Consider the following 22781-nt stretch of genomic DNA (forward strand, 5'->3'; position numbering starts at 1 on the left):
CTACAAGTGCCAGGGTATCACGTGATATGATCCACTTAAAAGTATTATGCAGGTGCTGGAAATAAGGTCCTATGTAGTCTGTGCTCTCACTTGGAATCATATGAGAGTCTACTGGTGTATCACAGCCCTAAGAAAAAATTTAACTTGCTTTCTACATGCTGAGGCTCAGTGTGCTCAGTTCTTCCCTTTCCAGGACAAGCACTACTCTGTGACACTATTTCAGTAACTGTTTATAGCTTGGATGCATACATGGAAACCCTTGCTTCAGTACCCAGTTCCCCATCTACTCTGCCTGGCCACGACAGTGTCAAAGGCGCAGCAGCTGAAGATGGATTCACCAACATCAGGATTTTTGCTAATGTTGTTGCTGGGCTTTTCCCCTGTCTGGCACAGTGCAGTGTGCATGTGAGAATCACCACAGACAGGGCCCCAACAGGGGAGGTCGAGGTGCAACATTTGCGGGAAAGTTTATTACCAATAGCAACATCTAACATTCTGTAACTATTTCCATGTGCCAGACAGTATTCCAAGTGCAGTGGATGGAACATTACCTAATAGAATAATGCGGTGAATAACATTTCCTCTTCACAAGCCAAGCAAATGGGGCATGAGAAAACTCAGGAACGTAACCAAGGTTACAGAGCAATCAGTGGCTCTGGTCTGGGGCAAGAATCCATTTTATCCCTCTTATTGGTCAGTTTTGCACAACTGGGACAAAATACTGACATACACAACTTAAAGGAGAAATGAGAAGGACTGATTTTATAAGATAATATCTACAATATTTGTTAGGTGTCCTAGAAGGGACACCGTACCCATACTGGGGCTGTCAGAGAAAGCAGAAAGCATGGAGCAAGGCCAAAAACAGTGTTTCTAGCAACAGGAGAACAGATGCAGGGAGCCTGTGATGTTTCAGAAAGCTTGATCTCTCTTGGAACGGCTGTCATGGTACAGCGTTAGACTGAGGTCAATGGCAAGACGGAACTGGAGCGGCAGGCAAGAGCCAATATGGAGGGCCATGCACACAGCGTAACAGGCCCAGGACTTCCATGTATGGAGAGTGGTGTGAGTATAAACATTAGGTGGGAAAAAGTACTTTGGTTTTGTTTGAGGGAGAGTGTGGGATGGGGCCTAGGGAAGACAAATGGAGACTAGGTGACTCATAGTGATAAAAGAATAACCCCATGTGGCACCAGAGAGAGGGGAGAGGAAAATGCTCAGCACAGGGACGCTCATCTCTGCCTCGCCAGCACTGTGAGCCAGACATTTGTTGTAGAGAGTTGTCTCACAGTATTAAGCAGCTTTTTTGGCCTCCATCCCCTAGCTGCCTCTCCAGTTGTGACAAACCAAAATGTCTCTAGACAGTGCCAAATGTCCCCGGCAGGGCAAAATTACCCTCAGTTGAGACACACTGGTTTAGACATGCTGATAATAATACAAAACCAGGTGAACTTGGATAGTGGTGATGGTAAGAGATACGTCAAGGGAAACTGGGGTTTCTTCAAGGACAACAAGTAAGAAGTAGGGAAGGGGACACGAAGAAAAAGGACAGGCTGGATTTTGGGCACTGGGAATGCGCAGTGGATGTGGGACACCCTAGCGAAGAGGCCCAAGGGGTGGTTGGACGTGATATGATCTACAAAAGTGGATATGATCCAGAAACTTCAGCTGTGGAGACAGAGTCACAGCATTGATGATGGTTTGCATATGAATAGGAGCAATGGCACAGGAACAGGTAAGCTCACTCAGGGAGGCCAGAAGGGAGAAGATGACCAGGAAGGAGCTGTATGGAACAGCAAGAGCTGAGGGCGAAAGAGAAGTCACAATTCAATTCAAAAAAGGGGAAGATTAAAGAGAAATACGTATCCTCATGGCCTTTAGAACCAGTATTAATTTTGGTATCTTCTATGACCCACACAGAAGGTAAAATTTAAATAAATATACTGAAAGGGTGGTGGTCAGAAAAGTCTGCTTGAGATGGTGAGTTCTCTTATTACAAAGAATCATAAATGCATTACTTGTTGAATTTACATTTTCTACACTCTCAGAGCAAACTAAAGCAAAATCAAACCTTAAAGAGCCTTATAGTTGTATTATAGAGAATGAATACCTAGCAACGCAGGGCATTTATTACAATAGTAGTGTTGTTTCACTACCATGTCACTGATGTTCAAAAACAGTCCTGCCAAGCTCAGGGGAAATACACGAGCTTCACATAGAGACATATTCTTTAGCCTTTGCTAAGAGTCTACATGTCATGATGCAGTGAATAAAAAGAGCTTACAGAATAGAAGCAAATGTAATAACAGAAAATAGGTTACCTGTTGGTAGGAGAGTCAGATGAAACAGGAAGATAATTTCCTACAGGTGACATGATTTCCACAGAGTCACAAAGCTAATTGCCTACAATGCCAATCTTAGCGAGCAGCTGTAGGCTGGGGCAAAGCCTGTCAAAAAGGAACTGAGAGAAGGCCAGATGCTTTGGGTAAATAAGTAATTACCTGAATGCAACCTAGACAGCCTTGTGAGAAAGTCTAACTGTTGGGGCCAGCAGTGTACCACCGAAGGTCCGACTCCCAAGTACCACTTTCCAAGGGCATGCAAGCAAACCAGCACACCTGTTCTGAGTGTAACCCCATACACTGCTGCTCAGGCTGCTGAAAAGGAAGCAACTAAATACAGCACTGGTCCTGAACTCCATCTGTCACTTGTCAGCGGGGTTATTTACTGCTCTCTGCAACCTAAGCCCGTGTGCCCGTCCAAGTCCCTCCAGGGAGCACTGGACGGACTGCCTTCCTGGTTCCAGCCTGTCAACCTTTCCTGCCACTTCCTTAGCCAACATTAGAAAAGAAGTTAACAAATGGATCTAATTACCACAGTGGTTTGAGGCTTCTTGACTTTTTTTCCCTTCCAGCTGTAAAGATGTCCTCAGACTGAGCTTCACATTCAGAACTGCTGTCAAACTCTCACTTTAATGGGCACTTAAATTTAATGTCAAGCTGATGCCTCTGGAAGCCGCTGATTAAATTTGCAAACAGTAGACTCTAACCAAACCAGAACTTTAGAGTTGTCTCATTTTGCCTTTCAAGCTTAAATCTCAGAAGTTTTCTTTTCTTCTTTGCAAAGAATTACTGAAGTTTGTTTGCAAAGATGTTGAGTATCAGACAGCAAAGTGCAGCAAGCAAAACACCCTGCGTGCTTTGAGAGAGAGAAGAAATCCCTCAGGTTATTATCATTCTATATGAATTAAAGATTTTTCTGGGTGCTTTCTTCCATTCCTAGCACATTCAAAATCCATTAACTATTCACTTTATGACTCTGTAATATTTTAAGAAGTCCTAAAAAGATGATTTAAACTCTCTAGTGTTCCATTATGCACATGGCAAATCAAGGGTTTTGTGCTGTATGGACAGAGCACCATGAGCACCAGAGACACCATGGAAAACATGAAAGGGATACAACAGAATCTCCACTGCGAGCGACACTGCTTCAACCAGCTACAGATTTCCAACCTACTCTTTGCCCTCTGCTGTTTCTTTCTGTTTTTGATTATCATACAGCCTCTTTTCCTTGAAGAGCTAATAAAGGGCTACAAGTTAAAAGATCTGGAAACTCTATATCTTTTTTCATTGGCTGCTGTTTTGAAGAGGATGCTGGCTTTTTTCTTTTGGGTTCTTCCTAGATCATTTGATTCGAACAGGTCGGCTTTCAAAGAAAACAAATCAAGATTGTCAGGAGTGGTGAAGCATGAAAAATAAATTGCCTTTTCTAAGTTCAAAAAGCACCAGAAAAGCATTAATTTCTATCTTCTTGTATGAGCCTCTAACCCTTATCCTCTAATCTGTAGACTTCACAAAATGTTTATATTCTTCTGTGTAATATATAACAGGATATCAAACCTTATTACTAAGAGATTGAACTTGTAAATACAACTAATATTTAAATAGGTGTCATTCTGAAGCTTGACTAGACACATATAAAACACTGAAGCAGGTTGACACAATTTCTTGGGGCTGCCGGTATAAAATAAATAGTCCACTACAATACATCTACCATGCTGTTAATGCTTCTATTCTAGCTGGTAGGGCCTAGGCTTCATAACAGGAGAACACAAAGCAGCAGAAAAAGCTAGGAAACATCCTGTCCTAAGACTTCTCATTTAACTACAGCGGTGCTACTGCTTCTAATATTTCCCTTCCTTTAATACAACAGAGATCTACATTTCTATGCTTAGTGCTCTAAAGCTAGCTTAATTCTGTGGTAGAAACAGCTCCACGTAGCACTTGTTCATATTATTAAATTTAAAAAGACTGAAGGTTTTGCAGTTCCTGGGTAAAGTGGTAGGCAATCATCAGATTCCTATTGAGAACTATAAATGATGAAAGAGTAGCAGATGGTTTCAGAAGGGAGAGATTTAAAGAGGTAATCTGCAGTGGAATAAAGCTATTTTCTAAACTAGGTAATAATAATTCATTCAGATAGTATCTCATTTAATTACATGCTACTAAATATCTCAAGAAATCTTTGACTGAGAGCTTAAAATAAAACCCCAATTAGCTGATACTTTTACGTTCTGGTGACTTGGTCTTATGTGAATCCCTTTCATATTATCACAAGATTAAACAATGCAGTGCTCTTAACAATTCAGTTTTCTGACTATCATACCCACTTTTCAACTTAGCACCTAACTCAAGAGAATAAAGGAAAAGTATCTCTCCGTACCTGAAAGGACTAAAATTTTTCACATAATCCAAGGTAATTCTAAGGAAGAGTTACTTCTATAGTGAGTGAGTGGAGATGCTGGGCAGGACTGCAGCCAGGTAAGGCCATCACAGCGCAGTGCACACAGCGTCAGGCCTTGCCCTGCACAGCTGACCTCTCAGAGCTAGCAAGGAGAGGAGGGTTACTGTCCATACCAGAGTACTCACTACTGATCTCAGTGAATTTGCCCAACCTATTTGGCAATTCACACACATTGTAAGGTATGAAAGTTCCATGCTGGGAGAAAACACATCAGAGTTACTTGCTCCAGGAAGTATCTAATATCCCCAGGCCTTACTGCAACTGGCTACGCAAATTGTTTCTCCTCATTCTCAAGTCACGATTCATTTCAGTAGAGTTTGTTACCATCTAATGGTCCAAAATGCTCCTTGCTGATATAGAATAACCACAGATAAGCGGACTCAAAACAAAAGTTCAAGATCATCAGTGGTAGTTGGTAGTGGTATTAGACATTTTAAATACTGCAGTAATGTTCAATCTGTTGTAAGACTCCCAAGGACACAGAAACATAAATATATACATTTTGGTATTTGTTAGCCAAAATGGTCCAGAAAAGGGAAAGGGTCAACATTACAGAATGATAAGAGTTAAAAGTTCTCTTTAGCTGAACTGGGGGACTTTACCTTTTCTGGGGACTTTAACCAGTCCTAAAGTACGACTCATGTGTATGTGTGTACATGGACTGAGTTAGGGCAGAAAGAGAAGTCAAACAAAAACAAACAAACAAAAAAAGGAAAAATCTTAAAAGTAGGAAGTGATGGGTAGTGGGGAGAAGGTTCCTAAGCTGTCCGATATTACTCGCTAAAGTACTCTTCCAGTCCCTCCATGTCCATTTCCAGGGAGGAATTTAAAGAGGCCAGAGCAGATGATACATCCTTGGTTTTTGGGACACTTGGTTTGGCTTGAGGAGTTTCCAGTTGGCTAGATTCCTTTTTGATGTCTTTACCACCATTCAGGATCCGTTGGCTCTCAACAAAGAACTGATTGGGATGATTCAAAGAAAAGCCACAATCATCTACCTGTACAGGGAAACAAATGTGTATCACATTAATATACAATAAAGGTATAACTAAAGGGCTACCCGAACTGCCCCACTCCTCATTCAAAGCTCACTTATTGTCTGCAGCGTGGATACTAGCTGTCTTCTTTCATAACAGTCAATCCACTGCTTACCCCTGCATTCAGAGGCAGCTTCAACCACTCCTCAAACATTAACGGCCACCACATTTCTACACCTAGTCCGAAGCTGTGCACACGGTCCCTCTTCCCCACCTAGCTCTGGTTCCCTATCCAAACCCTACCCAACACTCCACTCAAGGAGGCTCAAACTGCACACCCAGCCTGTCCTCTCCGCTCCCTGCTACAGTGGCTGGTGTGAGCATCCATTCTGTGCAGCACACCAACACCTCTCTATCATCCCAACCCCCAACTTGCACCGTATCATGTGACCTCATTCTGACAGCATCTAAGCTACTACCAATTCTTCTTGATGACTGTTTCAAAGTAAATGTGTTTGGTAGGGCTGGTGGTGTGGCTCAGTGGTGGCGCATTTGCCTAGTACCGTATATACAAGGCTCTGGGTTTGATACCTAGCACCACCAAAAACAGGAGAAGTGTGGGAAACTGCTGGGTGTTATACGTTCCACAACGAATGTTACTGACAGACAAGGAACTACGTAACTCATTATATCTCCAGCTCCAAGTAAGTAAGCCTACTGTAGGCCAATAAATCATTTAAAAATACATGATCTCAAAACTGCTTTTAATCATTTATATACTGATCCCTAGTACCACTCATATTTTAGAGCTTATTTGTAAGTCTGGCATAGGTAATCTCATTTTGTATAATACAAACTCTGGATAAAAACAACCTAATTTATGTAATTTCGTCATTCTAATCTTTGGCATTCCTTCATCTTTTTATAGAAAATCTTTTAAAATTTTCACTGTGGTCTAATGGAAAAATGTTAATAATGGTTTTATGCTACTTTTCTCAAATACTATCACTAATATTTAATTTTGAGTATCATCTCATATTACTCATTACTTTGTGCCTTTTACACCCAATGAGAATTTCTGAGAGCATGAATACTTCCGATTCTCAAAGACAGCAAGTGCTATTTCCACAGTTTGGTTCTAAAATTTACTAGTGGTAAGCAAAAATGTATTTCTTAATCCAAATACTAAGTAATGGATATTCTGTGTCAAACATTGTCTTACGTGGCATAAACACACACACACACACACACACACACACACACATTCTCCTACCTATAAACATTTATGCCTTTAATTCTCACAACAACCCTATGAAGGTAGGATCAATATTTCATTTTTTTCAGGAGAGGCATCTGCGAAAGACAGTTTGAAGTACTTGCCCAAGATCACACACCAGCAGGCTGGAGATAGGACAGGCCCTCGCAGACCCCACGCTCACAACCAGTGTGTTCCAGAGCCTGTCCTTGTGCCAAGGCCAAGTCTGTTGTGCTCACATATTGTACTTTTTCCTTAAAACTTAAAATCTTCTGTGAATCCTGCTGACTTTTACAGGGGTGAGACATAAGAACAAGACAACAAAAGGAACTTTCTCTGAAGTGTGAGTCTTTTTTTTTTTTTTTTTTTTGTTTTTTTTTTTTTTTTTTTTTTTGGTACCAGCAATCGAACTCAGGACCTTGTGCTTGCTAGGCAGGCACTTGTGTGGCTGAGCTATATCCCTGGCCCCATGAAATGTGAATCTTTTAAGTTGCTTCTTCACATTTAACCTTGGGTTAGGCTGAGCTGACCCAATGTAACACCCTGCCTGACTCCAAGACTTGCTTCTCAGCCTCTGCACTTGGACTTGATAACAAAATACCACTTTGCTTAAATGAGTTACTTTGTTTTCCTCTTAGATGGTGGATATTTTTTTTGGAAACTAAAACACATTACACTCCATTTGCTCATCTCTTTTGTATGTACCAGTTTTTTACATCTCTTTATTTTGAAGTGACTAGCACACAGTAGGTATCTAAAAACTATCTGGGAAATTGAGCCCTGAACTAGCCAGTGTCCACCAGTCATGCATTTCCCATATTAACTGAAGAACTATTATGGGTAAGACCTGGTTATGCAGTAGCAGTTTTTCAGTATGTAAGAAAACATTCAAATAACGCTAAAGAATCTCTTTGCCTAGTAAGTCATATACTTAGAAATAGGGAAAAGGTAAGGGTCACGGGTAAAAGTGACCTGCACCCTACAGCAAAGAAAAACTAGCTGGGGAGAGCAAGAGGACTTCTGAGGACATGATGGGTATGCTGGAAAGATGGGGAGGGCAAAACTCTGGGAAAGGGACAAGCACCAAGACCACGCGAGCAGCGGGGAGGGATGCACTGGGGAAGAGATATTCACGTGGCCTGGTGTAAAAGGAAGTAATGAGAAGTGAGGGGAAAGACTGACAGGAGCCAGGCATGGGAGAGCCCAGAAAAGCAGGGTAAGTAGTGCAGACTGGCTCTCTGGGTGCAAGCACTCACTAACACTCCTCAGGAAGTAAAGCAGTGTGGGTAGAGCTGTGTATAATCTTATGCTGGGATAAGATGGAGTGTCGGGGGAAGGACGTTAGAGTTCACAGTGATCCCACCTGATGGGTGGACCACCAGACAGAAATAAGCTGTCTTCCTGGTTGTATGTGGACACCCCAGGATTCCCTGATTCTCTTTAGCGGGGTGTTAAGGAATGTTGGGCCAGAAATTTTACAGTGACTTCAATGTACCACAGACCGATAGCATACAGGCTTATGTTAAGAATTATTGCCCAGATCACTAAGAAAAGCTTATCTTTGCTTTCCTTTCTTAAAATTTGCTGCTCAATTTCAAAATATTTCCTGTCTTATGACACCACTATAATTTTTATTAGCAATGGAGTCATTTGTGAATTTCTTTATTTCACCCAATTCATTAAAATGGGGAGATCAAATATAATGCTGCATTTGCATAGTTTCATGAAAATTCGATTGCCTAGCATATTTCAATCGAAGGATTTACAGTTTGTAAATCAATTAGAGACCAGAAAGACCCTGGAGATGCTTTACACTGAACCTCCTCTATTTATACATTAAGAAACCTTGGGAGGCCAGGCAGGGTGTGAAACTGAAGGTATAGTGGAGACACCAGAAGTTTAGTGAAGCCAGGAATGTGGATCATCAAAGGGAAGCTGTGGAGGGAGCAGAGCACGTCTAAGAGAGAAGGCATGGGAGCTACATCTACCAAAGTGCTGAGGGGCAGAGCAACCCAAACCCTTTGGAGTTCACATCTTGCCACAGATTGCCTGGGATGCTGCACATAGAACTACAGGACTTAATGTCTGCCCTGTTGGATTTTGGACTTGCTTTAGTCTGATTCCTTTGTATCTCCTCTTTGTATCATTTGGAATGGTAATGACTATCTTGTGCCATTGAATGTTGGAAGCATTTAACTTCCTTTTCACTTGTACAGAGGCTCACAGCTAAGAGTTTGCCTTAAATCTCAGGAGACTTGGGACTTAGACTTTTGAGCAATGCTGAACCTGCTAACACCTTGGCAACTCTTGCAGATGGACTAAATGCCATCTACATAAAGGGATGTGCAAGAGTCTTTGATGGGTAAGGGCACAATGTTATGTCTGTGTCTAAATCTCTTTTCAAAGCCTCATGCAATCATAGGTGGAGCTTTTTCAGAGGTGGCTGGATCTAGAGTGCATGACACTGGGATTGATTAATGGTGCAATGTAGGAGCAAGGGCACTAGGATTAAGTGTGTAAGTAATCCTAAGTAGCCTGGACAGAAAGGACTGTTGTCATCTCTTGTTGCTTTGCTGCCTTCTGCTCATCATGAACTGTTCTCCTCTGCCATACCACCCTGCCTCAGAGCCAACCAATTATGGACTGAAACCTCTACAAACTGTGACAGATGCTATGGTTTACTCATCCATAGAACTAATACCTTGATATCTGAATTAAAAGCCTAGCCTTGGGCTGTGGATATAGCTCAGTGGTGCAGCACCTGCCTGGCAAGCGTGAGGTCCTGAGTTCGATTCCCAGTACCAAAAAAAAAAGAAAAGAAAAGAAAATAGTAAAAAACAAAGACCAAAAATAAAATCCTAGCCTTCTGAGATCATTTAAATTGCTCTGAAGTCTGTGTTGAGGTTTTGTGCAAAGTCAAATAAACTGACAGTGGTATGTGCTTAAAAGGAAAGTTTTTTCTTTTTAAAAACACAGCTGTATTATTTCCCACAAAAAGAATTTAATGCCTGGTGCAATAATAACATATTGAGGGTGTTCTTGTATACCTAGACTCAAGTTGTTTAATTTTTTAAATCACCTATCATCAAAGATAACTCTTCATATTAAAATGAATTATTAGACTTCAGGGTGGACAAAATGAAATACAGTAATTTTTATAAGACTCCTTTTCTTAATCTATGAAATGGAGATGATAATAGTTCCATGTCACAGAGTTGCTATGGAGAAAGCCAAAAGAATATGAAAGTTAAAAAGTTGTTGGTTCCATGAAATGTAAATTAAGTTTTCAGAAAGAGTCAAGACAGGCAAGAAATTTTAAAAAGTTGAATTCTCAGATGGATAAGAAAAAAGATCTTGTATTATCCTTATCACTGTTTCCTTCTCACTTTAAGGAAACCCAAACTAAAAAGTGTTGCTAATATATTATGAATATAAAACCAAGATGAAATTGAATTTCATTAACAAAACTATACTCAACAGGCCTTGCTTTTACAGCAAAAGAGAGGCAAGTGAAGACATGCAAACATCCTACCTTTATAATAATTTTGAGGAGTGTGCTTATTTTCATGAATCCCCATTTTACTTAATGTTTTGTCAAACACTTAAAACAGTACCAAGGGCCTTGGAATGAAAGCTTGCCCCGTGGCTCTGTGTGATGTTATGTTTCTAGACTTTCTCTTTTAGGTAGGCCCTTTCTCTTGTTAACTGATACTGTTAAGTTTGTTGCAGTTTATTGAGTAGCTTTATAACATGATGAAATTACAATTTCCTTCTTTTTATTGAATTGCATTTTCTTCTGTCTGGATTTGTCTTTTGGGGATTTCTTTCTCTCACTTTATTTTTGAAGGAAGTATATGTGGTTGGCATTCTTTTTCCTTTTATTTTGCTCAGGAAAATAAACTTTAGGGGTTGGAGGAGGAGTAGCATAAACTAAAGACAATGAAAATACATCTTACTTTAAAATCAAATTATGAAAATGAAGACGGAGAGGTGTCCTCATCCTAATGCCCCATATTTCACTTAGTTCTGTTAAAAAAGAAATATTTTTTTTCTTTTTTGTTTTCCTCAGAAAAACGATAGAAACATTCTATTGTTCCCTTACTGATTTGGAACAGTGTGTACTGGGCAAACATTTTCAGGATTTGTTCTGTGATTCTTCTGACCCTTGCCCCTTCCTTGCTTGGTGGCTCCTATGATGTTCTTTCTGGCTAGTGATTTCTGATTATGTTTTGAACATTTTATTGAGAGAAGGAAATTCTGTGGTGCACTTTCACTCTGCCATCTTTAGTTAGTCAGCACCAGATAGACAGCTTACAGGGAGGAAAGGTTTACTTTGGTTCACAGCTTCCGAGGTTTTGGTCCACAGTTGATTCTGGTGCTCTGGCCTGTGGTAAGGCAGTACATCATAGTGCAAGGGTGTGGTTCACAAAGCTGCTCCCAAGATGGCAGCTGGGAAGCAGTGGGGAGAAGAGACAGACAGACACCTGTCCCTTTAAGGCACGCCACCAATGGCCTAGCTTCCTTCCACTAGGCTCTGCTTCTTAAAGGTTCTACCACCTTCCAACAGTACCTCACACAGGGGCCAAGAATTCAGCACATGGGCCTTGGGGGCACATTCACGATGAAAGCTACAGCACACATAAACTTGGAAGACCCCCAAGGACTATAAAGAGTCTAACACGATCTATGCAATGGGATTGGATTTCATCCCTATGAACTCTGGAATTCATCTTTAAAGAACTGGGAAGCCAGGGACGGTTTTTTAAAGTGGGGAATAAAATTATCAAATTCCTTTATTTTAGAGATTATTCCAAGGCTGGGGTGTAAACTGTTGGTAAACTGCTGCCCTAGCATGTATGAGGCCTTGGGTTCAATCCCTAGTACCTCACAAAATCACTCTAGCAGCTGTGTGGAGGAGGGGAAGCTGGAATGGGGCACATGTGGAGTCTGGGGAATGAGTTAGGGAGCTGTTCCCATGTTCCAAGTGAGAGGTGACAGCGGCCTCTCACCCAGAATCCTATATGATACCTACAATGATGACCCCTGAGTTAATATAAAAAGGCTTACATGTATTTCACACACCCTGCTTAGGATATACAATAGATTCTAATAAGATTTCTGTAAAACTTCATGACAGGGGGGAAAAATATGCTCAGTTATTTGGAAAATAGTGTCCAGATTAGCTCAATGTCCAAAGAGATTTATTTCTAAAGAAAATATTTTCAATTAAAGTTCAGAAATCAGTCTACTCAAGAACTAGTGTTTTCATGAATACCTTAAACAACAAAAAAGTAGCACTGTACTACGGGATTATGTAAACAATGCTCCCTGAAACTACTAAGGAGAGCTGGTTTCAAGCAGGCTAGCTTCTGACATCTCCTAAATGAATATCTCTCAAACATTTGCTCAGAATCAACACATTCTGCACACAATGACCTTCACACAAACACAGGTCTCATATTTCTGTCACAGCAAATGCAGATTCTGAAGGAATGGAAGCAATATTGTTTTACCTATGGGATATTTGGGCTTTAATCAAGAGGCTTTGCAGTGACAGCTTATAATGAGGCAGCTGGTATTACAAAAAAAGCCATATGGAACTATCATTGTGCTCTTGCAAATGGTATCAATTAACTGGTTCATTTTCAAAACTTTCATTTAAATGAATTTGATCACAGAGGCCTCGGGAAAATAAACCTAGGGTTTTATTAGGGAGGGGGAAAGGATGGCAAAAATGTGACAATAAAAACAAGTTCTGTTTTTAAACTAAATTAGAAAAAAATAATAAATGGAAGGAGAGTCACATCTAAAAATCTATACTGGGCGATCTAGTGAATACAAACGGCCTTTTTATTTCATTGATTTATGTTCCGTTTAAGTTTGAGTACTTCTGCATGTGAAAGGATTTAGATATATGTCTTTTCAATATCTTCATGAATCTAAGGCAAGTTTTAAAAATTGGCAATAGTAGCAATATTCTTGGGGGAATAATCAATAGGAGAGAGACTCCAAGGCAAATTTTAAGAATTAAAAGCATCACTCCTTATTTTTTAGTGCTTATGTCACAAATTCAATATTTAAGCCAGATATTCTTTTTTAAAAAAAGAGATTGGACAACAGGCCTCAATTTTTGAGAGTTCTGAGACCTCTTAATTAAAAGAACCCACATATATTTGAAGACATATAAGAAATTAAAACTCTCAAGCTGAGCAAGCAAATTACAAAATGTAGTCTTTGAGGGAGTGAGTCATACAAACCAGGGCTGAAATGCCAAACACATGTGGCGTATCTTACAATTCGTATTCTGGCAAAACCAAAGAGATTTTGTTATTGTTTACTGTAGTAATTTTTGATGTTTAATCTTTTAAATTTGTAAAAATGTATTTTTAAATAAGAATAGCATTTTCACAAGCTAGATGCAGGAGAAGGAGAGTGGTCCCACAACGACCAGGCTCCTGCCCAGGTCTCCCGCGGGAGACCACTGACGTAGGCTGGGCATGGCACTGGCAGTTTCAAAGCCCCATCTCTCTGTACACAAATGAGGCTGAATCAGATGACCTCTCATTCATCCACGCTCACCACTCTCTGATTCAAGACAGGGAGATGCACATCGTCTCAGCAGTCCTTACAAATACAGTAGCAGATGTCATGGAGGAGTGCAGTCATGGTCAGGCTCACGAGTGACAGATGACTTAGCCTGGGTTCGGATCCAAGCTCCTTCCCAATTAGCAGCATGACCAAGCACAGGTGCTTAGCTTCTCCAGGTTTTCTTCATAAGTGGGATTATAAATAGCATTTAGTTGCAGTGTGGATTAGGGAGCTAATGTGTTCAAATAACTTAGTGCTATAGAGGGCACGCCTTAAGGAGTTCTACAGATGTTGCGTGCTATTATTATTAATATTATTATGTTAATAATTACTGCCAATGTTATAGAAGATAGTTTTTCTATGAACTCTTTACCAAGTAAGAAATTCTATAATTATGTAAACCAGAATAGGGAAGTCTGTTTTGTGACCACTTAATAGAAAATATGAAAAGTTTTAAAACTTAGCTAATAAGGAAGTCAATCACAGACCCAATGAACCAGATAAATATCATAGATTCCATAAAAATGCACCTATGTGTTCAGAAGCAAATGTTTTAAGAGATAATGGACCCCAAAAGCCCATTCTTGGATGTGGGAATTCACTCAGGATCAGGGGGTTTTGAATTAGGGGCAGCTGGCAGAATGTGGTGTGCAGCTATGTTCTGTTTGCTTGTGGAGCCTGCAAGTTTGTCCATGTTAACGCCTCGAATGGACATAAATTCTTCAGGGCACCATGGTTCCTACCATACTATCTGCTTCGAGTCTCTGCCAGCCTTACCCTTTTGGGTGATCTGCTTGTTCTCTGTAGGTCTCCAAACTTTTGGCCCTGGTTTTGCACATTTTAGACTCTGACTCGCTGAGTCACTCAGCACTCACTCCAGTTACCCAGTAGGCCTTTCTGTATTAAGGAGGCTGGCCGCATAAAAACCACCACACCTCTCTGAGTCTGGCTGCTTAGGGCCCCCATGTAGCCTACGTGGACCTGGGAAGTACATTGGAGGAACACAATGGGGCTATCACAAGCAGAAGGATCAGATTTTCCACACGGAGGATGGAGAAAGCCTTTGGTTCTCCTGGGCAGTTATGACAAAAGATCCAGAGTTAACCCAGTCCAGGAGTTGGCGAACTACGGACAATGACTCAGACTGGGCCCACTGCCTATTTTCACAGACAAAGCTCTCCCACAGCCATACCTGTTCACTGATAATACGCACTCTCTACAGCTGCTTCTGCACTACAACAGCACAGCTGAGTATCTGTGACAGCGACCACATGGATCACAAAGCCTAAAATTTTACAAAATGGCTCCTTACAGGAAGTGTCCTGATCCTTGTCTTGTCCCTGCATATAGGGCAGTGGTATTATTTGCACTAGGGTAAGATTCATTTCATGATGTAGCTTCCCCAGTTACAATGTTCTTGGTTCTATAGCATCCATGCTTAGTTCTCTGGCCCTTTTATAAATTTTGTAAGTTTCCGAATAGCATGTAATATATTCCTTTGTGCTGAAAACTCATGTTTTTAATGCTGCCACTAAAAACCTTGAATGAAACACAAAATAACACAACCGACAAAGAATTAGGCTATGAAGATAAAAAGTGTACTTACATTATGTATTATCTCAAAGTACTTCTGACAGGCTACCTGGTAATGTGTCCCCTTTATTAAATCCAAAATCTAAAATGATGAGGAAAAAAAGAGAAAAGAATAGAAATTAAGTTTCTTCTGAACCAATGTAGCTCACACTTGTTGGCCTTTTCATAATCTTCATTCTAGACAAGAAACACAATATATTATGCAGCGTGCTGTACTTCTGCATTCCGCACACTGTGATAATTTTGACATTATATGGTAGCTATTTAGGTCAGCATTAAACTACAAGTGACGAGTGATATAGGTGATCTTTCTGACCTACTGTCTGTGAATTTTAATAACTTTACCCTGACAACAAGATGAAAATAGATCCCTGTCCTATGATTTTGACAGTTATTGTCACGATATCATACTGCAGCATCTCTCCCACAATTTGTAGATAAAAATCTACCAATCTGATGGTTGGTGCATGAAGCAAGCAAGTATACTATTTAGATTTCTATTTTCCACATTACTTGTTTCTATAGATCCAGCAGAAAATACCGCTGTGTGCCCATCAGGAGAATTTAACATAAACCCTTTGGATGAGTGTCTGTGGAGAGGGAATGCTTTCAGCTTCAATCAGATTTGTCCTTTCAAAAATGAAGTTATTTGTAGTAAAGCTCAGCAGAACGTGAGAGAGGATAGTCTATTCTGAACACCTATTAGGAACATCATCCTATCTTTTGTAAATACAATTTGCTTTCCAATTCTACTTCATGTAATCTTTTTGGAGTGGTTCAGCTGCCCATCCTTATCAGCAAAGTGCAATGCCAGTTGAAATTTGTAAAGTTGCATTGCCTTCCCTGACTTCCAAATAAATAAAATGCATAGTTGGACTATTTATCAAATACAATAAAATGAAGGGAAACGTAACCGTGGAGAAATGTTAATGTCTACCTCTTTTTTAAACGCTGACCTTCCTGTCATAAAAAGAAATAAACACGAAGTCTCAAATTCCTGGTAGCCTTATTATTGAACCTTATTATTGAATATAACTTTACATCTTTTGACAGACACAGTAGACAATTACAGTTGCAGAAAGGGCATCGTGCAGTGCTGACAAGGATGTCCTTAAAAGACTCCTTTTCTCTGATTGTCCTAGAGATTGTCCTAGAGATTTTACATGTTACCCTTTATTAAATCCCATGTGAAAGATCTGTGTGAATGCCACCTAATCACAGAAGCCACGGTCCTGCTTGTCTATTTCATCCGTTTTTCTTGTATTATTGGGGCAGGGGGAGAAATGGATTTAAGATGAATGATAATTATTTTCTGAGGTACTGCTAACACGTGGCATTCATACTCTGGTGCTTTTCCATAAAGACACTCAAATTGTATTGAGATGAACTTGTGAATAATTATTGCTAACATCAACAAAAACATTAATATTTACGAAACAGAATTTTGAAGAACCAAAGATGTCAAACATAAATTTAAGATTTAAATAATACCATATATAGCTCGAAGAGAAGATGAATTCACAGAAATAAAGCAACCATGTGGCATATAACTTCCTTTTATTTAAAAACAAAACAATCTTATTGTTTTGAATCCACCATCTTATTCTATGTATGTAAATTTCTTGCTCTGTATAGATAAAATAGACATGTAAGTATCTTCCTTGCAAAGTAAATATGTAACACTGTATGCATATAATGTAATATAAATGTTTGGAAAACAGGTTATTATGGGACATAAAGAGTCATTAACGAATATTTAGTAGGGTGATATACACACGTTTAAAAAGTTATTAAGGAAAACTGTCACATAAGCCACAGAATATGAAAAAGGCAAATTTTTGAAAATATTAAGTTCATCTAAAAAATTAAACTTATATTAGCACACAATGATCTCTGCCACACTTCTACCCTATTTCCAGAGCTGGCTCTTCCATAGCTCCTTTCCCTTTTGATTTACCATTCTAGGAAGAATTTTAATTTGAAATTTGCTTGGAAACCTATAAATCATTCAACCATTTCTCCTTAAAATGACTTTACCAATCATGTCACAGCCTATTTGAGGTGAGTGACAGATTCTGTACATTCGTGAGGTATGATGAGAACAAAGTCAGTCAGTTTCTCCCCTTGACTAGAAAAACTCTCCAACACAGACAAATTTAGGCCTGAGGGGGAGGGCATGAAAAAGAAAGATATACAAAAGACCAAAAAAAAGCCAATGAGAAATCTAAGAGAAAGGAGACTTCACAACAAATAGGCATTTCTGAAGATATTATCTTCCTTTCAAAGATAAAGAAATATATCTTGTTAAAATAGGGATGCCGGTCTAGTGGAGGGGCAAAGAGAACTGAAAAATAATTTAAAAATTACATACAACTTAATGATCTTGCTTTCTTTCAGAGGAATAAAAAGAAACATATGCTTTTAAAATTACAATACAAAATACAAATCCGGACAGAGCCAAAGCACACACTCTATTTCTTCTTGCATATAGCACAATTCCAGAGAATGTTCTCCAAAGGTCAGAGGAAACAGAATTAACGGCCAACTTTAATGTCGGGGCTAGAAGTTTCCTGATTCTGCTTTCAAAGAGTATAATCAAACAATCTACACAATCATATCAAATACTAACTTGATAATAGTTATTAAAGAAAAAATTTCTGTGAGAATACAGTATTGGTCAAATGGCAGTATGACTTCTAGTGTTTAATATTCAAATATTTTAGTATTTCATGACTAAAATACAAAATGTCAAGTGTAACAATCCATTTATTGTTCCAGTCCAGCTTATAAGCTTATCATATCTGCATTAAGTTTGTATCTTTTTTTTTTTTTGGTACTGGGAATCGAATTCATGATCTTGTTTTTTATAGTCTGGCGCTGGAGCCGCTGAGCTATATCCCCAGCCCTGCATTAAGTATGTAAAAGCAGTAATTATACTTCATCTACTACTTCACCCTTAAGATGATTCACTTTTTTCTGTAACAGAGTTCTAATTAAGTCTAACCAAGATATCCTTGCAATTGAGGAATAAAGAACAAAAGGTTGATTATTTTTCTGACTTGATGAACCAAAGATTTGAGCTACTATGTCACAGCCAGTTGATGAACAGATATGATAGGTTGGACAATGCTGGCAGAAAACACCATAAGCACACAACAGTAAGTAAACACATTCATATAAACTGTATGGACACGTATATGTACATGGATATATAAAAATAATGTTTCATAATTTGCAGCCACATTTCATTCTCTCCCCTAATGCGCTGGTATTTCCTGTCAGGTGCAACTTCTCTCTGTCTGCTTCAGTGCCTGCCAAGGAGGTTCAGGTGAATCCCGGAAGCAGGATGCAGCCTCACTTGCCTGGTGAGCACTGACCCGCAGCCAGATAGGCTGAACGTACCAATCAGACAGGCAGCTCGTGGGCCTCTCCTGAAGGTCAGACTCTCAACCTTGCTTCTTCCTTAAAAGCTCCACCTTCCCAAACCAGATCACCCTATTCTCCCTCTTCATTTCTAATCTTCCCTCATATCAGAGGGAAGGAAAACGTGGCAGGGATGCTGAGTCAGGACCGCTTACACAATCCTTTGCTCCTGCTTCTCACACACTCAGCTCAGCTTTGCGGCCTCGCTCGGCACTGAGGGGCAGATCAGTGCCAAGTTTCCACCTCTGCAGACGCACTTTCCTTGGTTACAGTGTTCCAGGCCAGGAACTCTCCTGACCCACGCTTTATAGTTTCTCAACGCAGTTACCTGAGTGAGTCACTTCTACCTTCACATGTCTTTACAACACACCTGTTCCTCTCCACCGGCCAGGCCTGCATTATCTTTCTTATTGAAAAGCTTCTGGATTTACCCCTTCCTCACTCAAAACTGCTTCCACAGTGATGCAAAAGAAACTTTCCCCCATGGGAAGTGTCTCCTGCATTCTGGCTCTCGGCCTGGCTGGGACCCCTACGATTCATCAGGACTTACAGGCCTGGTCTCCATTCTCCCCCACCTCGCACCCCACGGGGTCCTCACACTCTAGTCCAGCTCCTCCCTGAACGTGTCCTTTGGAAATGCACCTGACAACATCCTAGTGATGGCTCCTCAAAGAATCTCCTAATACATTATTTGATTCGCTTGAACCCAGAGTTACCTACATTTCTTTAAGGCAGGATGCGTCAGGGCAGGGACTGTCCCCAGAGCCAATTTTCAGAGTTCCTCAAAACACACACTCACAACCTTAACTCCATCAACGGCTCGCCTCTACAGGTCCTATTCTGCGCCCTTTGCCCTCTTGTAGTTCTCCTTCAACACCCTTATGAGTTTGTCTCCCCTGCTGGAATATCAACTCCACCAAAGTAAGGGTCGCAGTTGTTTTATTCATGGCTATACTCTTGGGTAATAACCTAATTATGACTTGCTGCTTCCAAATGAATGTCGTTCCTTTGGCCTGGTGTGCCTCCCGGGCCACCACTGGATAAGTCCTCTCAACTTCCAGCCCAGAGCAATTATCACTCCCTGAGGGCAGCACTGCCTCCTCACTCCTCACACAAGAGCTCTCCCTTCTCACCCCACAGGCAGGACCAACAGTGCAGGACAGATTTCCCCGGAAGGAAAATCTCTCTTTGTCAGTGTGGAACCTGTTTTGAATGAGGAAAGGGTAAACATCAACGAGGAGGGAAGGGGATTAGGAAAAAAAAAACAAGAAAGAGGAGGGATTAGTAAAAAACAAACAAGCTGTAATATGTACATGTAACCACCCCCCAAGATGACTGACTGTAAGCTGCATGAATTGCAGACATGTGCTAGTAAAATTAAACTAAATTATACAAAATTTTAGCAAATGTAAGTTTTAACTAACCATGGCATATGTTACTTGGCTTTTAATGTAATTTTTTTTAACTCAATGTAATTTTCAACGGACTATTTATCTAAAATTTATTTTAAAAAAAGAAAGATATAAACAAAAATAAACTTAGATGTTCAGTGTTTTTGTGATAAAGCCCAAAATACAATCGTGGCCTGCCTATACCAGCTCTAAAGCTCAACTCTAATGCTTTCGTTAATGCAGTTGAGAGGTACTGAGAACAATGAACACATCCTTCAACTACAACACTAAGCAAAGCAAAGCTAAGTGCAGCAATCAAAGTACTGTTCTCATAAATCAAAGAGATCTTCCTGGAGACAAAACAGACACAAAAGCAGCTCTTAAAAGCAGTTACTCTCCACACGGTAATGGACAAAACGAATATCACCGTCCATTGATAAGTACGCCTTACCTAAGAAAATCATAGTGGCTTTTAGGAGTTCAGGAGTCGTTGAGATTTATCTTTGCCATGAAATAATCACATAGTCACATTTAAATCTTTCAAACTCTCCCTTTTGAAAGGTTTCTTCATTAAAAGGTATTTGCAGTGATAGATTTCATGTGGTCACTAACTTCCTGAGAATTTTCTGACTGTGAAAAATAGAGCTTAACCAACCTCTTATAAAGTATAAAGAGCATATTTTTAAAATGTTTCCTGGTTTTAATGTCACTATTAAGTTTCTTGGAAGTACCAACTAATTTGTTTATTAATGGCTGTGTTGAGTTAAAATTCTAAAGCACATTTCCTTTATCTATTAAAAAACATAAAAATTGGGCTGAGGATTTAGCTCAGCGGCACAGCACCTGCCTGGCAAGCAGAGTTCGATTCCCGGTACCGGAGAAAAACCAAAAAAAAAAAAACCATAAAAATGAAAAAAAGGGGGGCTGGGGATTTAGCTCAGCGGCAAAAGCGCCTGACTGGCAAGCGCAAGGTCATGAGTTCGGTTCCCGGTACCGGAGAAAAACCAAAAAAAACCCAAAACAAACAAACAAACAAAAAAAAAAAAATGAAAAAAAAAAAAAAGTTTCAAAAACATTAATACAGAAGTACATTTATAAATAACACACTACTTCAACCCACAAACTCTTCTAATGGGGTCCAGTACCATCATATGGTGAGTTTGACAAGGCCCAAAAGTAGGAATAGTTATACAACAGGATTAAAAGAATGGTTCAACCTGGATGAAATGAACAAATTCCTGGAACCCATAAATGATCAAAGCTAACCTATGGAAATACAACCAGAATAAACTTCTAACAAACAAGTAAACAAAATGAGTCAGAATTTTAAAACCTACCAATAAATAAAAGTCTCCAAACAGCTTCACCATAAAATTCTTCTCAATATTTAAAGAATTAACACCTATCTTTCTCATATTCTTCCAAAAAAATAAAAAAATTTATCACTTAACTCATTCTATAAGACAAGCGAAGCTACACAAAGAGATCACAAAAGACCAGTAAATATTCTTTATGACTACAGATGCAAAAATATTCAATAAAATACTTGCAAACTAAACATAATAAGGATTGGAAACTGTAAGCAAGTGGGAGTTATCCCAGTAATACCAGGTGGTTTTAATTATCAAAATTGGTTAATGCTATAACCCCATTAATAAAATTAAGGAAAAAAACCCACATGATCATCTGAACTGATGCCAAAAAAAGCATCTGACAACACCCAACACCTTTCATGACTGAAACAAAGCCAAAAATCTCCCTTAAAATTCATTCTCAGAAATACAGGGCATTTATGGAAAGCTTACAGGGAACATAACAGTCAACAGCAAAAGACAGAAAGCTTTTCTCTGAGTAGCAGGACAAGCTGAGGAGGCGCAGTTCCATCACTCCTACTCAGTGCTGCCCTGGAAAGCTCTGCTTACATAAATTAGCAGCCGTCAGTCAATCAATGGCACCCAAGAAGAAACAGAACTATAACTATTCACAGGTGGTGTGGTCTTATACACAGAAAGTCCTAAGGAATATAATTTTTAAAATGTATCAGAATAAATGAATGTAGCAAAGTCACAAGATAACATGAGTAACATTCAAAGCAAACGTATGTCTAACCCTAACAATGAAAGACCAGAAAAAAGAAAATGATGGTAAGTAGGGTGTGGTAGCACTGGCCTGTAATTCCAGCATGTAGGAAGGCTGAGGCAGGAGGATCTCAAATTCAGGTCCCACCTGGGCAACTCAGCAAGACCCTTCTCAAAATGAAAAGGGCTGAGGATGCAGCTCAGTGGCAGAGTACCCCTGGGTTTGATCCGCAGTACCACAAAAGAAAGAAAAAAAAAACAACTCCATTTTTAACAGCATTCAATAGTCCACAATGTGAAAGACATGCTCACTGAAAACTACAAAACATTGGGAAAAGAACTAAGAGACCAGAATAAATGGAAAGGCATCCTCTATAGGGATGGGAAGGGTTTATGTTAAGATGTTCTCATTACCCAAAGCAATCAGGATTGCAATCCTGACCAACATCCTAAAACAGCAAAGCAGAAAAGCTGATCCTCAGCTTGCAAGGGGCTCTAAATAGCCACAACAGCATCAGAAAAGACAGACAAAATGGAAGGGTTCGTATGTTTTGATTTCAGACTCACTGCAAAGCCTCAGTTGACAAAACAATGTGACGCTGGTGTAAGGACAGGGCTTTAAACAGGCGACAGGACCAGAGTCCAGAAAACAACCCACACACCTGTGAAACCA

At 39.8% G+C, this 22781-nt stretch overlaps 1 protein-coding gene across 2 annotated transcripts in view; it reads right to left on the reverse strand.

Moving 5' to 3' along the window:
- Positions 1 to 442: 442 nt before the first annotated feature.
- Positions 443 to 22781, reverse strand: part of Prim2 (primase, DNA, polypeptide 2 (58kDa)) — a 256592-nt gene continuing 234253 nt past the window's right edge. For both annotated transcript variants that reach the window (XM_005406880.1, XM_005406881.2), the window contains exons 13-14: positions 15230 to 15298; positions 443 to 5801 (exon numbers count right to left, since the gene is read on the reverse strand). In XM_005406880.1, coding sequence (XP_005406937.1) covers positions 5577 to 5801; positions 15230 to 15298 — 294 coding nt within the window. In that variant the 3' untranslated portion in view covers positions 443 to 5576. The remainder of the gene's footprint in view (positions 5802 to 15229; positions 15299 to 22781) is intronic.

This window comes from Chinchilla lanigera, unplaced genomic scaffold (assembly GCF_000276665.1).
Source record: "Chinchilla lanigera isolate Chin_1 unplaced genomic scaffold, ChiLan1.0 scaffold00101, whole genome shotgun sequence".
Lineage (NCBI taxonomy): Eukaryota > Metazoa > Chordata > Mammalia > Rodentia > Chinchillidae > Chinchilla > Chinchilla lanigera.